We start from the raw sequence: 19,409 nt of genomic DNA on the forward strand, positions 1-19,409 counted from the left end.
AACTTCTAACACCCTGTATACCCCCTCAACAACTTCTATTTCTTTTTTTTTTTTGTAAATTTTGTTTGGAATTCGCAACTGGCGCACTATATCATTTCATATAACATAAAATTTTACTTACAGAACTGTTTAAAATTTCCAAAGGGATGAGCCATTTACTTTTTTTATAGGTTTGCAAAGGTATGGCATACTTGGAGAGACACAACTACATCCACCGAGATTTGGCTGCCAGAAATTGTTTGGTCGGTACGGAAAACGTAGTAAAAGTCGCGGATTTCGGATTAGCCAGATACGTATTGGACGATCAGTACACGTCATCCGGTGGNTACCAACTTGGTTCAGCTCTACGGGGTGTGTAGTAAAAACAGACCCATTTTTATTGTGACTGAATATATGAGGTACGGGTCCCTTTTGAATCATCTGAGAAGACATGAGCAGTCTCTAAGTAGTAATCAGGGGCTTCTGCTGGACATGTGCATACAAGTAAGTAAAAATATGATATAAAAAGTAGATAGAAAACTTTCATGAAGCAATAAATAATTAAATTAGCGGTTGCTGACCCTGTAATTTTGAAAAGATTGAAATGTATCAATTTTACATTTAAATAACTGTATAGAAAATTTTGGTTGTGAAAATTAAAAAAAAATCACATTTGTATCTATCAGTTGATTATGATATAAATATTTTGCACATACAGGGTGTAAGAAGTTTGACTGCCATTACATCAGCACTTTTAGCCCGAATTTTAGTAATTATGAATCTCTTAAAACAGGAACTTAACTTTTAATCAAATTACGTATTTGAAAAATATGTTTAAAGTACCAAAAGATTCACGTTGGCCAAATAATCATATATATTAAAAATAATTTAGGTACTTACCAAAATGCAAAATTCAGTAATTTTCAAACGTACAAGTACAAAACAATTTACAACATATACTCAAAATGTCCACCACCATTTTCAATGCACGCACGACACCTTCGAATCCAATTTTCGTGCACTCGTTGGAAAACACTTCAAGAAAAGGAAATAGTGGTACACAAAAAACACCCCAACACGGTCGAATCCAGATACCAGCTGAATTGCGTATTGCTGTTTTTTTGTTTATTTTAATGTATTCTATCTTCTATAGGTTTGCAAAGGTATGGCATATTTGGAAAGACACAACTACATCCACCGAGATTTGGCTGCCAGAAATTGTTTGGTCGGTACGGAAAACGTAGTAAAAGTCGCGGATTTCGGATTAGCCAGATACGTATTGGACGATCAGTACACGTCATCCGGTGGTTCGAAATTTCCCATCAAATGGGCACCACCCGAAGTTCTCAACTACACAAGATTCTCTTCTAAATCCGACGTTTGGGCTTACGGTAATACTTTTACAGATAATAAAAAAAAAGATTAATTCGACGTTTCGTTAATCTTTCAGGTGTTTTAATGTGGGAAGTGTTTACGTGTGGGAAAATGCCTTATGGAAGATTAAAAAATACCGAGGTGGTGGAACGTGTGCAAAAGGGAATGATATTAGAGAAACCAAAAGCTTGTTATAAGGAAGTATATGATGTAAGTGTTCAATTGTATATTTTTTTGGTTTTCGTTTCACATCGTTACAACTTTTTACCTTTATTTCATACCATTGCGGGTAGATAAGAGTTTGTGTAGTTTTTTAAAAATCAAATTTTAATTTGATTATTTATTGGATAAAAAATATTAATTTCAGATTAGTTCTGGGAAACACATAACAATAAAACGCATTTTGAACAGCGTAAAGCAATTAAGTTACAAGCGGCGTACGGTGAAGAGTGTGTATCACGTCCGACTGGGTCCTTGTGGTTCGGGAGGTTTCGTGATTGTCGAGACTATGTGCACGACGACGAGAGGACATGACGTCTTCGCACAATCCGGAGAGCGAAAACTTCGAAGGTGTGCACTATGCGCTGATATCTGGTGTCTGATCAATCATATACGCCCTTCCAACATTGCGTTGGTTGGTCAGTGATCAGACTTCAGTTCAGAGCCTATAGCTTCGTTGTTTTCATTTGTTCGGCTTTTATGTCAACGCCCGGTGCTTTCGTCATCGTGCACGCTTGTCTGCCATCACGAAACCTCCCGAACGACAAGAACACTTCTCACTAGACGCCATTTGTAATAGTTAATATGTTTATGTGACTATTTTAACTTGATTGCTATACTCTGTTCAATGTGCCTTTGATAACTATCAAAAACTCGTTTCATGCAAAACGTTATAACTTCGTGGTAGTTTACTGATGAAATTTTGTTCGGCCGCTCGGAAGGCTTCCCACTACGTAATTCTGTTGACAACCCAGAGAGCACCACGCACTTCACTACGATAAAATCAGTCTTAAAAACTTAAAAGGACTCTATAGCAAATAGGCAACCAGCAATACATTTTTATAGATTTTATTACACGGTTTGTGTAAATATGAATTACTGCACAAGTAACAGACTTTCCCCCATTTTAAAGCAGATTTTCTATAAAATGGAGTTGGTTTGAAACTCAAATTACTTTTTGGTGCAAAGAAATTTGTAATTTACGGTGCAAATTACAAATTTCTAGACAACGGAAAGTAATTTTAGTTTCAAACTAACTCCATTTTATAGAAAATCTGCGTTAGAATGGGGGAAAGTCTGTTATTTGTGCATTAATTCATATTTAAACCAACTGTGTCATAAAATCTATAAAAATGTATTGCTGGTTGCCTATTTGCTTTCTGTTTCAGGCGGAAATGGGATAACTTTTTAAGTTTTACAAATTTCCGTTGCAGGTTATGAGAAAGTGCTGGAGTCACCTGCCGGAGAACCGGCCATCGTTCAGAGTGCTAAAAGAAACATTACACAATGTCTCTTCAGTCATCCTGGTTGATTGACTGGCTAAGCTGGTATGCGATACGGTGTCGCGCAGTTCCTCATCTTCTGCATCGACAAGTGACCTGTGCTGTAGTAATTACGAACAGACTTGGATAAGTGTCTGCCAAACACTTTGCAGGGAAGCTAAAAAGGCGCAGTCGGAAAACTAGCACGGAGAGGGTGATAGACCGTGGACCGGTTTGGCACACAACTCGAGTACAATAACTTTAGATGAAAATGTACAGTATGTTTCCGTGGACGGCTTCCCTAAATGTAAACTTGACCATTTTTAAAGCTAAGTAAACTAGAGTCAAGATTTTTGTAAGTATTTTTTTTTCTTTGTTATTAATCAAAATAGGTACGTTATAGGACGCGCGGAATCCTTTTTTCAGACACTGAAAAAAATAACATTAACGGCGATTGTTTTCCGAAAAAGAATATATTTTGATGTACTCGTTGTCTCTCTAATTTTGATACTGAAATCTGTCTTTCTTTCGAATTACCTAGTTGTGTTGTTCTTCCAGCGATAAAAATCTTTGAGAACGTCTTGAAAAGTGCCAAATTTTTTTGTGTGTAATACGTCGCAATGTGCGCTGTCATTGGTCGAACTTTATAGGTAAAAAATCTATGATATTAATGTAGCTTAATTCCTTTAATGTTATTTTTTCAACTTATTTGTAATAGTTGTGGTCAGTTTGTTGCAAATAAGAATACCTATGTGTTAGTAAAAAAAATAATTAGAATATTTGGGTTACTCGACAGAAAATTATATTTGAAAATGGCTCATTATTCATTCGTCCATATTATTCAGGAAATGACGTGTAACTTGCAACTTGTGAGGTGAATATTTCACGCTTCGATGTTTAAATTACGATCGGCACGTTACTCCACTATTACGATTAATATAAACGGTACGATGTTTGAAAAAATTGAAAGTCGAACAAGTTCTACAGCAGATCTAGCTTGCGAAATTTATGTTACAGTTTGCCTCGAACTGTTCAGGCAAACTTTTATTTGGCGATGGAGTTCTTGAAAATAAGAAAAATGTTGGGAATTGTTTAGTTCTCAAGATACTGGGTGTTGTTTTTTGAAATATATTTATATTCGGCGGCCGAAATTATAAAGAGTGACTAATACATAATATAAAAACACTATTACCATAATGCGTATAAAATATAAAATGATTTCTATACGGTTCAATATTATTTATCTTTGTGCCGCTCGCCATGCACATCGGTAGAATCTATAATCATGTATGGACTGAGTTACACTGAACGTCGATCTATATTTTATCTCTGTCTTTTGCACTTGGTAGGGAATAGGGAAATGCTTTTTTAGTGGGTGCAAGCGGACTTGATTTGCCCGACCTGAGAAACGTCATAGCATAAGCGTAGACTAGAGGTCTAATTCCATGGCTATAATAAATTTATAAATTAAAAAAACACAACTGGGACGTTTTAAAATGCTGTAATAATTAAAATTGATCAAAGTGCCGGTTATAGCAAACCGTAAAAAATATTAGATGTTATGTTTTATTGTGTTTTTTCAATATTTTCTACATCTTGTTGCCTTTTACGCAGACACGCCAATGGATTTTCGTTCCCGGCACGCTTCATCCCCCTTACTAGTCCAAGAGCTAGCGATGAATCACTATCTATAATTTTGGCCGTCCAGTATAGGATAATTTATCTATAATCTTAATTAAGTGGAAAGATTTAACAAAGTTGGAATATCGAAAAATAATGGGATGTTTGCCGCCGTTTCAAATATTAACAAAAAATTAAATAATGTGACAAAATGGAAATCAACACAGCTGTAACAGTGCCATCTATTAACAGCAAGTTCAACTAAAATATACCACCATGCTCCTTTTATTTATTAAGACGGAGAAGAAAAGTTACTTAAGAGGGCTCTATAGCAAATAGGAAACCAACAATACATTTTTATAGATTTTATTACACAGTTTGTCTAAATATGAATTAATGCACAAATAACAGACTTTCCCCCATTTTAATACAGATTTTCTATAAAATGGAGTTAGTTTGAAACTTAAATAATTTTTTGGTGTAAAGAAATTTGTAATTCAATTAGTAAATTACAAATTTCTTTATACCAAAAAATTATTTGAGTTTCAAACTAAGTCCATTTTATAGAAAATCTGCATTAAAAAGGACGGTGGCACGTTTAGTTAACTTTTAAGTATATTTTATAGATTTTATTACACGGTTTGTCTAAATATGATTTTAATGCATAAATAACAGACTTTCCCCCATTTTAACACAGATCTTCTATAAAATGGAGTTAGTTTGAAACTCAAATAACTTTTTGGTGTTAAGAAATTTGTAATTTACGAATTAAATTACAAATTTCTTTACAACGAAAAGTTATTTGTGTTTCAAACTAACTCCATTTTATAGAAAATCTGCGTTAGAATGGAGGAAAGTCCATTATTTGTGTGTTAAAAACACAGGTTTTCTGTTTGATTTACATTTATTGCTACCGAAGCTACTCCAAATTCTGAAATTTCATACATATATTTTAGAACAGTGGTTCCCAAACTGTAAGTCGTGACTCCCTGGAATTGGTTCTAGGAGGTCGCGGAAGAAATATATTAATAGATTTATTTCGCATGTTTTAAAAAAAACGTAAATAAATAAGCTTGTTTTTTGTAAACTACTTTCTGAAGGTGAGCGTACTATAGGCGCAAAGTGCAAGAAAGTTACTTTAAAGCTAGAAATTTTAAATACTCTTGAGGCTAAACAAGGATACATTATTAGAAGCTAGAATGTTCGTCTTAGGCATCGCTAGAATTATTAGAATCGATAGAATTACATTGTAAGTAGGTATGTTTTTTAAAGTTGCTTCTCGCTCTCAAAATATCACCATATGCCACCGATATAATCAAATAGGGTTTTTTTTAAAGCAAGTAACGGCTCATTTGTACGTTACTTGGAAATTGGTGATTTTAAATAAAAAATGTTAGAAATCTTTTTGTGTAACATAAAATATAAATGAAAAAATGTCTGTAAAAAAATATTATAAGAAATTTCAACTGAAATACCCTGGAAACTAAACAATTTCCAACAACTCGTGTTTTATGGAAATTTTTTCATATTTTGAGTTCTACGGTGAAATCAAATTTAGTCCATGAAATATGGGACGCCCCGTATACCCTACAATTTTCCTGCGATAATATGGTTTTGAGAATGTCACCAATTTTTGTGATATTTGTTTTAAATCATTGTTAGTGATGGTAGTGTAAGATTAGATTGTGTAATCTTCAAATAAGCCAGTTGTATGTGATCATTAGGGATACCAACTTTCTTTGTCTAAAAAGTAACTGTATAAGACTTTCCGTTTGTGAGATTACTATATAATATATTGATGACGTTGAAGAAATATTTTTGAATCCCGCCCTACATTTCCGTTCAGGGACGTTTTAAAATAATTCTTTAATTCATTGTTAATGTTTGATTAATATATCTGAAGTTCATTATTACATTAAAAAAGAATAATAAGTTACGGTAATTGTGATAGAGTGGGTAAAAATGCTGTAAAATTTCAAATTAGGCACAAGTATGTTAAAGATTTTTAAAGTACGAGACGATTAAATTAATGACGGAATTGTTACCGTGTCAGTTTGAAATTTTTATTGCTTTAGGTTATATTAATAATCCCGATTGTTGTATTTTTGCATATGATTGACTATGAAAATGCTTATATGACATATTCTAGTTAAATAAACTTGTAACATTTATATCAATTTTTTTATATTTATACTTAGCACGTTTTTTTACCACACCATAAGAAATTACAGATATACTGTGTTCAGTTTGTATCTTTAAAATAATTAAATGTAATATAAATGAAAAGATATTATGTTTCTTTACCCCATCCTTCCCCGTTTTAGTTCCCAGTCTATCGTTTAATAAATACGAAAAATATTAAATATATAATAAAGGACAACAGAGATCAGGAAACAAAGATTTAAGAACGACAAATATTTTAATACAAACAGAATCACGAGATAAATCAATTTACAAAGTTTGAAAAACGATTTACCGACTTCATAATCTTATCGGTCTACGATTTAAAAAATTGCAGTTTCTAAGCCCCTAACCTCTGGCGGATTATTTAATTCTCCTTCAATTTGGACTTTGTTGATCCTTAAATATGTCTGAGGAATTCGGTAAACTAAAAATGAAAGTTCGATAAAAAAATATACTCTATAAATATTACAACTTAAAAAATTAAACTTACAGTTTATTCTCATGTACTGTTTCCTCCGTTTTTTCCTAAAGTGAGTTTTCGTATGCGACAAGGTCTTTTCAATAACAGTAGCCTCTACCTTCACAAGGCCTTTTTGGACTATTGGCCTACCTACAAGTGTGAAATCTGACCCTGCAGCTAATAGTACCTACAAATTAAATTCACTTATTTTTGGCCTGTTAAAAACATATTTTTTTTAGTATATGTCAAAAAAAAATTATATTTCATATGTTGCAGAACTTGTATTACTGAGTCTCAATTTAATTTTTTAATAATATATTTAAAATAAGCCTTTGCGATCGATAAAAACAAATACATACCTTATCTAACGATATTTTGTCTCCTACGTTTGGTGGCCAATAGCCTTCTATAACTATCACATCTCCATCTGTAACCTTAAATTGCTTTCCGGCAAGATGAACTACAGCAAACAGTCTGCCCTGTTTCCGATCGGCTACTAGTGCATTAACTTTATTTATTGTACCTAAAAATGTATACGAGTGTCAACAAAAAAACTATTATAAATACTATTTTTAATAAGAATAATTATATTTATTTTGATAGATTGATAATTAGCTGGATAACTTACTTTTAGTCAATTTGCCTTGAGCCTCCGGATCAACAATTTCATATGGTGTCGGAGTATTTGAATACAATTTGTGACAAGTTGAAACGAGACCTGAAGTTAAATTTACTTTAAATAGGTTTTGCTGTCTTAATTGTGGAATTTGATAACATTTTAGAAATATTTGTCGCATTAAACAAGCCATTTTTAGGTTAACTAAAATGTCCAGAAATAAAAACATGTAAAGTGCTGCGTTCGAAAATTATCTGAAACCGGATCACAAAATCTCTAGTACTGACTGGAGCTACTTTCGGGTATATCAATTGGAACACTCCTCATGAGTTTTTACGCGTTCCGGTGCACAGTGCTCTACTTCTCCCCCAAATCGAATTAGTTGGCGTAACATGACTGATCCGGTTCACTTGAATCGGCTCTTTTCACTGAGCAGAGTGAACCGGGTTCTGCCCAAGTTCTCAAAGATCCTTAGTCTTAGAGCATATATAAAGCATACATGAAGGAAGCCGTGTGTTAAAAAGGGTAGACGTTGTAGAGAGAAAGGGCGATAGTTTGGGTACTCGTTCTCTCTCTACTGATATATGAATATGGGTTCCAGAGCAAAAAGTACTAAACTCATAAGAATATAGTGTACAATGGTGTATTAAAGACAGTATAAAACAAATCAGTATGAACTTATACTTTTTTATAAATAGAATTTTTGGGGACATTGAAGATAAAGAACCATGTCCTTGAGCAAGCCACCGCTATGGTTGGCCTTTTTACTATTAAAAAGGAATAAATAATATCAATTCTACTGTCATAAAAGTGGGTTAGATCTGTGTGTGGTGCATAGATATTACACAATAGAGTCCCTTACACAAAAACCAAGGGCGACATCTATTATTTTAAAATATAGTCACATTCATAGGGAACCGCTTAATTTGGATTTTATATAAGTTAAATAATTCGATTCAGTATAGATCTCATGAATCATTGTTTTTGCGAATAGAAGGAAAACTGGGGTTATTTAAGAATAGCTTGTTATACATATATTATTTTATTCAATTTTAAGAGATAATTACAGCTCTGAAAAATAAGTAAAAAAAAATTATGGAATATTGAAATTGAAAAAGTTTTAACTTAATGCTATTCTTGTCTATCGGCATGCAGCTGAGTAGCACCCAACCTAGACGGGTCCTGACTTGGATAATGTACTGCAGTTTTCGTTGTTTCACTAGTAGCTGTACTCGTACTAGTATTAACAGCTGCAGGTGGGGCAGCAAAAGGAGGCAATTGAGGTGGATTGAAGAAAAACGGAGGAATAGGCGGAGGTCCAAACATCGGAGGAACCATGAGTGATGGAGGAGGCGGCATGTTGGGTAAAGGTATATGCCCAGGTTCTAAATTAAAGAAGTTGTTACTCAGTTCTGGAATTGCAGGTGGTAGGCCTGGAACTGGTTCGTAATTTTCTGGGTGGTGACTAATACTAGGCCCGGTGCGGCCTTGAGACCGGCCCCATTTAATTGTAAGCCTTCGACCTCCAAGTATGAGTTTGTTGAAAGTTTTTTCAGCTGCAGACTCAGCAGCAGCTCTCGTGGTGTACTGTACAAAAGCACATTGTTGTTTTGGAACAAGACTTATGGAACGGATTTCTCCGTACTGATAGAAATGATCCCTGAAAGAAACAATAAAATTCGTATTTACAGTATAGTGGGTTGAAGTATTAATAAATTTATTCCTTTCCTTAATTTTATTTTTAAATTCTACACTTGAATAAAATTAATACTACTATAGTAGATTTATTTTCCTGTCAATAAGAACATAATTTTAATATTTAGGGCATTTAAAACATCTGTTTTTTAGTTTCATAACAAAATAACCTAATAAACATTTTTGATGAAATCGATATCTGAAGATTACATACCTTATATCCTGTTCAGTAAGGTTTCCCAAATTGCCAATATACAATGTAGTAATAGTTTTGTCATCAGGAGGTGGTAATGCGGGCATTGCCGCAGCTCTTTTCAACAACTTATCTGCTACGGGATCATTAACTCCATAGTAACGATCTTTAATGTTTTGGTCTGCTAGAGGATCATCTGGATCAGTTGGTTTCTCGTGACGATAAGGACACTCTTCTCCTCTTCGACATTCCCCTTTAACCCAAAACGAGCACACATGGGGTCTATTTCTCTTATAGTACGGCGCGGTACGTGCTAGTCTCATTAAAAGATCATTTGGTTCATTCAGTTTACTATTCACTGTACCTGGATCTGATCTTGCCAACTAAAAAAAACATTTGTTTGGAAAATATCAAGAATATTAAATAAAAACTTATACCTCTCTTTCCATGTTTTGTATATAATATTCTTTATTTACATCACTTTTTGGAAGATCATCTTTCATCTTTAAAGCTGCGTCACGCACTTGAATAGGTAAACCATACTCTAAATCTAATAAACAAGTTTGACAAACATTTTTTAATTTACTGCAAGTCTGACACACTTCAGTTTTCTTAAAACGCATCCTAGCTCCTGGGCACCATCTAAATACTGTGAAGGGTCGGGAGCAAATTTTACATTCTTTGCCATATTTTTCTTTTGTCTGTAGAAAAATTTGATTCATATGAAAACAAATTTATGTTCGTGTTATAATCTTACCATTCTTATATATGGATTGTCTCCCAAACATGTTTGGCAAAGTACTGGAAAGTCCTAGATCAAAATTTGAGGTTAATTACGAAGTTACATTAAAGAATGATGATTACTTACTGCATCTTCCCAGTTTTGTCTATTATATGTATTGGTAGTTTTTGATGTCGCCATTGTCAATGTACTTTACAGAAGTTTATTTATCGCGTGGAAACCAAAATGTAAAATTTCGTAAAAACCAAAGCACAAAAAATTAAAAAATTGCTAATTGACAAATTGACAACAAACTGACAACCGACAACCAAGCGTGCAACCAGAGAGTATTAAGGATTTTTTTAAGTGGTATAGTTGGCAACAAGCCGCTTACTAAATTTAGGTGGCGTTCAGATCACAACTATGTAAGGTCCAAAAAAATAAAAAAATCGACGACTGAATATAAGATGAGGACGGCGAGGGGATAATAATACGTTTACTTAAATTGCTTAAATTATACTAGAGTTATCTGAAAAAGTCGACTTATTTTAAAAAATAATTACCCCATTTATCAAAATTCAAATTTATTTAATGGACACTTAAATTTATATTATTAATTTGTCCATAGAGGATAAGTAAACAGGGAGTTTAATAGAAAATTAAAATTACTTTTCCTCCAATGTAGGCTGTTGTTCTAATATAAGAATAAACTATTACCCAAACCTTATCTTTATCTTTCTGCCACTAGCCTACACGGTCTCCGTAAACGTGCTCTTGTGACGTACTCTAACACGAAAAACAAATTAAGTTTTTGAAAATCGAACCCAGCCTAGGTGTGTTTTTAGTTTTGATTTTTGTGGAGGTTATGTTAATGTCAACAAATTCAAAATTAAATATTAGAAACATTACAGAGGAATCAGCATAAAGGGTGCTCTATTTTTTTTATCTATAGAAAAATGCTACAAATCCGAAATACATCAAAATATAACTATGTCAAGGTTTTTGGTAGGTGTTTATTTTTACTATAACGAATCACTAATAATTTTTCTTTTCATTTTAGTACGAAAATGTTTTGAAATATGTTCTGTATTAGGAGCAGTAGCAATATTCATTGTTATTTTATTATTAATAGCCACATTCGTTCTAAAATCGACAGGAAATGTTCAGATTATATACATTGAACGAAACAAACCATACTTGAGTAAAACAAATTCAAAATTTCTTAGTATTGGCTTAGATACTTCTGTTATTGCAGAAGATTTTTACAACTTTAATACAACGTAAGTTTTTTTACTATATACATATATTTACATGCTGTTTTAATAAAAATTTTAGAGACGTTAAATTACAAAAAATGGTAAAATATCTTCAACCAGCTTATTTGAGAATAGGTGGTAATTTAGCAGACAAGTTAGTTTTCAACCCAAATTTAAAAGAGGTTGATAAACATGTAAAGAGATTTTACAGAGGAATATCCCATATTTATAATTTTTTAGACCTTCGTTCTCTTCCAAATTACGTAATGACTGGTGAGTGATACACTAATATGTCTGATAAACATAGAATCTTTATTAATTTATAAAGGTACGCAATGGTTGGAACTAACGAAATTCGCTCAACAAACCAATATGGAAGTGTTGTTTGATCTTAATTCATTAAGGAGATTTGATAACGGCTCTTGGGACTACACAAATGCAGAGTCGCTAATCAAATTTTCAAATAAACATAGTCTAAAATTAAACTGGGAACTAGGAAATGGTATACATTCTTATTTATACTGTAACTTTATAATTATAATGAGTTTTAGAACCAAACTCTTTCCGTCACAAATTTAACCAGGAGGTAAATGCAACACAGATGGCCAAAGATTTTGCTGTTTTAAGACATATCCTGAGAAAATATGAAACATATAAGAATTCTTTGCTCGTTGGACCAGACACCACGAGACCCAGAGTAAAACATCAAGAAAGTAAAATTTATTTGCAAGATTTTCTGCAAAATGCAGCAAATGTAATCGATGCCATAACTTGGCATCAGTAAGTATGCTTTAATTTTTTATAATGATGTGTTTACATAATATATGTTAAGAATATACATTTTACATTATTTTAGATATTATATCAACGGACGTACGGCTAAGGCTGAAGACTTTTTAAACCCTATAGTGTTTGATTATCTAAAAAAACAAATAGATACTGTTAAGAACATTACAAAGGATTTGGATATACAAAATAAACCTATTTGGCTTGGTAAGAATATTTTTTTATAAAAAATAAAAACTCAATAATCTATTTTAACCAAACAAATATGACTAAAAATGAATACGCTTAAAAAGAACATATAAATGTATTATAAATGTACTACTTTAGGAAAGCATTATTGTATTGGTTATACATTAGCCGTTATATTAGCTATAATAATTCCTATTATTTGTAATTGCCCTTTATGTATTATATTGAAAATTGGCTACTAAAGATTTAAGTTTTTTATGAAAAAGTGACAAAACTACGTTCTTTTTTTAGGTATTACTTAACAATGCTTTGGTACAACTAAATAATCAAAAATTTACTTATCTCATCTATTTAAATAAATATTAGGAAAGTTCGTCTGCACAATGTTGATCATTTATAATCAATGATATAAACAGGGTAGACGTAAATTTCTCAGAAAATAAAACATAGGTATGTGCCATTAATGGGTGTGGACATAAACACTTCAGCCTTTTTTATTTTTGCAAAGAACAAAACTAACATTAATATCGTTTCGGTTAATTCTTTTATCCAGGTTATTCTTACACAAGCACAGTCTTGTTTTTAACTCGCACAACTAATTTCCTCACCGCTTTTCTTGCATTAGATTAGTGTACAGGTTACACACACACGTAGGGATAAAATGAAAGCCTTATACAACTTTCGGAAGTACATTTTTTTAGGAGAAACATCATCAGCGTATGGAGGAGGAGCTCCAAATTTGTCAAACACGTTTATCGGCACGTTCATGTGGGTCGACAAATTGGGACTCTCTGCCAAAATGGGAATTAATGTTGTTGTCAGACAGTCTATTTTTAAGGGGTATTACGCGCTTCTGGACGATGACTACAATCCGAATCCCGTAAGGCTCACTTCTTTTAAAAAGTGCATTAATAAAATACAGATAATTTGAATTGCAGTAGTATTGAAAATATCTTCCTCTTTTTCACACTTATAGACTTTAAACAGTTTTTTTCCTAAACTTTTAGGACTGGTGGATAAGTATAATCTATAAAAAACTTATAGGCATGCGAGTTGTTCCTAATTATACGTCTTGTTCTCCAAAGGTTAGATTGTACTGCCACTGTACAAAGAAATCTGCTTTTCCGTCTCTTCAACCGTCGGTTACAGGTGACTATAATCTGCAGTGACGAAAATTAAAGTGGATAAATTTTTATAATGAAGCATGTTTTTTAGATGTTTTGTAGGCCCATATAGAAACTGTCGTGGAGAAAATAGAATTTTTTTATGAATCCAAAAAAAAAACAGGTTTTGCTTTTCCGGGCATAAATGGTAGTAGTGCTGCATATTTCATTGAAATTTTTTTGTCATGAAAGCATAAAAATCGTTCTCTAAAAACAGCATGGCTTCCACGCTTCATTATCAATATATTATCGCTTTAATTTTTAGGAGTACCATTAATAATGTGTTATTTTACAACTATGTCATTGGGTATTTTTTAAGTTTTTGGAGTAAATATGGATAAAGCTACTGCACATGTCAGGATCGAAGGACTGCTTCCATTGAACATGGAGGCAAAGTCATTATCAACAGTTTACGCTTTCGAACTGACTTCTGATACGTTAATGTGTTCAAAGTAAGCCTAGTATTTTTGATTAATTTAAGCGTCATTCAATTGCTTAAAAAATTAAACAAAAATAATTCTAAGTTTTGTTTACGATTAAATGCACATAGTTTAGAATTTGGGTTAACATTTACTATTTTTGATACTCATTATTCAAAATCTAATTTAACACTTAATTTGATCCCAATTTAAAAAATATTCTTATGTTTTAGAGGTGTTAGGCTTAATGGAAAGCTTTTAAAAATGTCCAAGGACAACAACTTACCAGAACTCGTGCCAAAGACGGTAGATGCCAGATCATTTGTAACCATGCCGCCTTTTTCTGTTGTTTTTTGGGTTATACCTGCTCCTCGTGTTAACGCTTGTTTGTAATTAAATCGCGTTGTGTATTTTCTACTAGTCAAATCTATGTGTGCTATTTTTGTAACATAACTCGTGCCGAATATATTATATACTCATCAAGAATATGTTTTGTTTTAATAAGTCACTCTGTATCCCATAAAACAAAGTAAAAATACACACTTTATTCTTTTTCCATTGTTTTTTTATAATTATTTTCAAATGATGTTCCTAAAACATGTCATTTTCAATTTTTTTTTTTCATTTTTTGCCAAAAAGTTACAAAATACATAAATAAATTCAGTGCAGCTCTACATCTGAAAATAAATAAAAACTTGTTTCAGACTAAAACATCTTTATTTTTAAATGTTCGTTTGACTTACGCTAAAAGTGTTACGAATTTTTGGAGTTCTGAAAAGAACAATTTTTTTTTCAACTCAACAGACAAAGATTAATTTGTAAAAAAGCACAAAAATAGTGGTAAACACTGCTAAATATGCAAATAATAGACATAAAAATACCCAAAATTACGAAAGTCTCTGAATTTTGACATTTAATCTATATAGGGTTGGTGACTTTTCCTTGGTAATTTCTGAAACATCAATTTCAGAAAATCTAATTTACTGAGCGCCAAAACAAATCTAATCAAATGGTACGCGGGCATTTATGAAGGTATCTACCATTCACCATGAACTAGTATTTAAAAAATTCTTGATGTTAAAAGATAATGGCCCCAAGAAGCCTATAAAACGTTCAATTATAAATATAAAATCATAAATGTGAATTTATTATATTATATGAATCCAAATTAAACATATGTTTGAGAAATAAATAAACACCTTAAAAAATATTAAAATAAAAACAATAATAGTAAAATAATTTCCTTGTTATTCATAATATAGAAAAAAAGTTTATATAAAAGTTGTACAGAATCAAAAAACCTACAGGGCAAAAGTAATTTCAAACATACAGGGCGATTAGTAAAAACGAGACGCGCCAAATATTACATTTTTTAAATGAAACACCCTGTATATTTTTAAACATATGGATTTCTGAGAAAATTCTATATATGGTAATATAAACAGTTTAACATTTTAGTGCGGGGTTGCCAAGTTATGTAGAAAATTCTTCGAATTTTGGAAAAACATGACCTCGAAGAAGTTGTATTATTAACTTTCAACACTTAGAGCAAAAATATTTGACAAGAGTTATAGACAAATGTTAGGCAAAGACTCCTATATTAGCTAATATCGATATTTTATACAGAGCCTTTTTTACAATTCTATCATTTTTAGAAAGTTCAAACTTGATTTTCTAAAATTAGTAAAATGCAACACTCTGTATTTTATTGTCGTTCTATTTTATTCACATACCAGTCTACTTCAACTTTTATTAAGTATGTTATACACCTAAAGTTGATAGTTTTTAGGATATAGGTAGCAACATTTCTGGAAAAAACTAATATTTATTATTTTCGATCGCACGAAATGGCTTTGTGTCAACTTGTCAGTTCATAATTTATCATTCNTACTAACACTTGGAGCAAAAATATTTGACAGAGTTATAGACAAATGTTAGGCAAAGACTCCTATATTAGCTAATATCGATATTTTATACAGAGCCTTTTTTACAATTCGATCATTTTTAGAAAGTTCAAATTTGATTTTCTAAATGCAACACCCTGTATTTTATTGTCGTTTTATTTTATTCACATACCAGTCTACTTCAACTTTTATTAAATATATTATACACCTAAAGTTGATAGTTTTTAGGATATAGCAACAATTCTGGAAAAACCTAATATTTATTATTTTCGATCGCACGAAATGGTTTTGTGTCAACTTGTCAGTTCATAATTTATCATTCCATTTTGAGTTAATTTTATTATTTAATATTTATTTGTGGTACCTATTCTATAAAATAATAAAAATTAAGTTTTTTCAGAAATGTTGCTATATCTTAAAACTAACAATTTTAGCTATAGGACATGCTTAATAAAATTTGAAGTGGACCGATATGTGAATAAAATAGAACAATAAAATACAGGGTGTTCCATTTGAAAAATTTTAGAAAATAAAGTTTAAACTTTCTAAAAATGATCGTATTATAAAAAATGCCGTCTAAAAAATCGATATTAGCTAATATAGGAGCCTTTGTCTAACAGTTGCCTATAATTCTGTCTAATTATTTTGTTCCAAGTGTTAGTAGCTGAAAGTTGATACAACTTCTTCAAGGTCATGTTTTTTACAAAATTCGAAGAATTTTCTACATAACTTGGCAACACCCCGTACATTTTATATTGAATTTCACTTACGGAAATATCACTTCGTATTTGCAAGTACAAGAAAAAACAAAAAGCCCTAAAATTATTTTCTGTTGTGTAGAATGCCCCTCCTCATTGTTTTTCAGTCGTTGCACTGAGACGAGGACGGATACCGACCTGTGGCCCTTGAAAACTGCTTGCGTTGGAGGACGTGTTCAAGCATCTGCCAATAATTAAAGATCGACGTGTTGGCATAATTCCCTTCCCCGTAATTTTTCATGTACGTTACATTGCACTCAATTTTACACCCTTGGGTGCCCTTATATTGGGCTGTATTTTGGGATAATTTAATTATGCAGACGTAAATTCTTGAAAATTTGAGATTAGATCTCCTAGAGAAAACGTAAATAGGTACCTGCTTACCTGCATATTTTTTTATAGATCTATATTTTGTAGAAGCAGAAAGTTAAAAATAAAATAATTATGTATTAATATTACAAGAATAAATAACAACATTTTATTCTTGTGTTAATATCATCCCGCGTGTGTTAAACAGGGTGAATATTGAATTAAATATCCAATGATTTAATGATTAAAATTTATTTTCTGCATTATAAGGTTCCAGTGAATTAAATAATTATTTTTTTAAATTCCCCTTTTTATCTAATTTTTTTTATTTTTATTAATTGGAACACCTGTCCATTATTAATCTTATTTTATTGGTTTAATTTAATTTATGGTTTTTCCTCTATTACATTTGCTAAACAGAATGTTAAACGCCATGAAGATTTTTATGAACATATTTCAAAATTTTTGGTGAAAATCATCTTTTTTTTTAGCAAAAAAGAAATTAAATACATATTCTACACAATAAACTTGTTTAAATATATGTACAGTTCTAAGATTTATGTACCTGTATACAAATTTTTGAGGTGACTGATGTTTGAGATTATATTTTTTCCATGCATACTCTCTATCCTAGGAGGCAGTGGGATGTGCGCATACCGAAGCCTTTAATTGGGGTACGATGATACTTCAACTTCGGCGACTTAAATCGGTGTAGAGAAAGGGAAAACCAGGACCGTTTCTTAAAGTAAAATGAGCATAAAAATTTCTGTGTTGTACAGGTATAATGTATGTCAATTGTAATATTTAAAATATTATATAGAATAAACCATACCAATTATAATAATTTATATACTCACAATTTGAATATCATCTATAGAATGTCCAATAATTTATGTCATAGGAGTATAGCTTTAGGTATACTACAGCGTGCCTTTGTCAGCCATTTACCATGGGGTGTATACATTGACGGAATATGGTTCAAAATAGTACAAATGTCTTTCGTGCTTTAGTTTACAAATGTAGTCAAAGATGGCGCTGTTGGCAGAATGACATACCTTCAATGCTTAAGAAATATATTTCACAAACAAATTACCAATTTTTTCATAAAGAGGAATATAGATACAGATCAATATCAGTCTTAATGCATTTATATTATTTCCAATTTTTTTAAATTTGAAAACGTAAGGTATTTTTTTTAACTAATGATATTCTGGGAAACCACTATTCTGTGGGCTACTGGCCCCTTCCAACATTGAATTAGGTACATCCGAAATATCTATTAAAGAGCTTAGATTTAAGAATTTGTCTTTGTCATCAGTATCACCATCGATTTCGACCTTATTAGTCGTCATCAGTAAGCCATAGATAAGACGACCGAGAAACGGTTTAGCTATTTGGATGTTTATCTATAGATATGCTCTGAGTATGGGTCACCTACGAAGTACATACATCAATTCGTACAATATTAAAAAATTTGAAAACGAAAATTATTTTCTGTGAAGAATTCACATCAGTATTATAACAAAATATCGGACGTGCCGGTTATAGTGATAAATCTTGAATAATAAACAACTGGTGGACCGTATGAGGCCTTTAATTCGATAAGGGCCGGTCCTGGTGATGAAAAATGCATAAGTAGTCTCCGAAACTACTTCAATATTCAGTTTGCGATTTTTCCTCTCGGCACTGTCCACCTTACGTTGTATTCTTTAATTACTAAATAGAAAACAAAGGAAATACCTGAAAGTCTTGAAAGTTCTAGAGTGCTTTAAAAAATATAATAGATAACCGATTTTTTCTTTAGAAGGTATGTATATACGATTTATTCTTTTCTTCGATTGGTTCTTTTGTTGCAATTTCCGCTAAGCCAACGTTTCGATTTTATTTAAAACCATTTCAGGGCCCTAAATAATAATAAAAGTAAAATTTTATTTTTGAAAAAAGTTGACAATCTGCAAACAGCTAGCTAAAGTGAAAATAATTATGAATTCAAATTTGGTATCTATCTACCACGTTAAAATATATTATTAATGTATATATTATAGTAAGTTAATAAACTGAACAATTAAAAGTAAATAAATTTTTATATTTGCAAATTGGCGGACTTTTTTATTTTTTGGTAGGTAATTTTGGGTTTGCAAATTTTATGAGTAGCTTTTTTAAATTATTGATTTAGTATAAAAGAATATTAACATCAGCTTAAACTTCATTATATATTCACAAATTCATTTCATTTTCTCTTATAATAGAAAAATTTGTAGAGAAAAATCCTCTATGGCTGTCATTGGGAAACTAAAACTTT

At 31.6% G+C, this 19,409-nt stretch overlaps 4 protein-coding genes across 5 annotated transcripts in view; 2 read left to right on the top strand and 2 right to left on the bottom strand.

Moving 5' to 3' along the window:
* Positions 1-4,014, top strand: part of LOC108905437 (tyrosine-protein kinase Btk29A) — a 28,390-nt gene extending 24,376 nt beyond the window's left edge. The window contains exons 10-12 of the mRNA XM_018708285.2: positions 1,133-1,370; positions 1,430-1,563; positions 2,787-4,014. Of these exons, the coding sequence (XP_018563801.1) occupies positions 1,133-1,370; positions 1,430-1,563; positions 2,787-2,888 (474 nt within the window). The 3' untranslated portion in view covers positions 2,889-4,014. The remainder of the gene's footprint in view (positions 1-1,132; positions 1,371-1,429; positions 1,564-2,786) is intronic.
* A 2,826-nt stretch (positions 4,015-6,840) lies between these two features.
* LOC108905398 (39S ribosomal protein L21, mitochondrial) lies at positions 6,841-7,947 on the bottom strand. The gene is made up of 4 exons (XM_018708234.1): positions 7,727-7,947; positions 7,458-7,621; positions 7,129-7,285; positions 6,841-7,062 (listed from the first exon to the last, which is right to left on the bottom strand). Exons 1-4 carry the CDS (start codon positions 7,941-7,943, stop codon positions 6,959-6,961), a joined length of 642 nt encoding a protein of 213 aa, XP_018563750.1. The 5' UTR covers positions 7,944-7,947; the 3' UTR covers positions 6,841-6,958.
* Positions 7,948-8,770: 823 nt separating this feature from the next.
* On the bottom strand, positions 8,771-10,648 carry LOC108905381 (pre-mRNA-splicing factor RBM22). The gene is made up of 5 exons (XM_018708212.2): positions 10,471-10,648; positions 10,360-10,413; positions 10,040-10,303; positions 9,624-9,985; positions 8,771-9,374 (listed from the first exon to the last, which is right to left on the bottom strand). The coding sequence occupies exons 1-5, from the start codon at positions 10,522-10,524 to the stop codon at positions 8,846-8,848; spliced, it is 1,263 nt and encodes a 420-aa protein (XP_018563728.1). The 5' UTR covers positions 10,525-10,648; the 3' UTR covers positions 8,771-8,845.
* A 539-nt stretch (positions 10,649-11,187) lies between these two features.
* Positions 11,188-14,622, top strand: LOC108905388 (heparanase-like). 2 transcript variants are annotated; one of them, XM_018708221.1, is made up of 10 exons: positions 11,188-11,328; positions 11,384-11,603; positions 11,659-11,852; positions 11,908-12,081; positions 12,131-12,359; positions 12,436-12,572; positions 13,256-13,434; positions 13,562-13,703; positions 14,037-14,169; positions 14,370-14,622. In XM_018708221.1, the coding sequence occupies exons 1-10, from the start codon at positions 11,280-11,282 to the stop codon at positions 14,527-14,529; spliced, it is 1,617 nt and encodes a 538-aa protein (XP_018563737.1). In that variant the 5' UTR covers positions 11,188-11,279; the 3' UTR covers positions 14,530-14,622. The 2 variants fall into 2 exon arrangements, with proteins under 2 accessions (XP_018563737.1, XP_018563738.1); XM_018708222.1 differs by lacking the exon at positions 14,037-14,169 and having other exon boundaries at positions 14,370-14,499.
* Positions 14,623-19,409: the final 4,787 nt, after the last annotated feature.

This window comes from Anoplophora glabripennis, unplaced genomic scaffold (assembly GCF_000390285.2).
Source record: "Anoplophora glabripennis isolate ALB-LARVAE unplaced genomic scaffold, Agla_2.0 scaffold42, whole genome shotgun sequence".
NCBI classification, from domain to species: Eukaryota; Metazoa; Arthropoda; class Insecta; order Coleoptera; family Cerambycidae; genus Anoplophora; species Anoplophora glabripennis.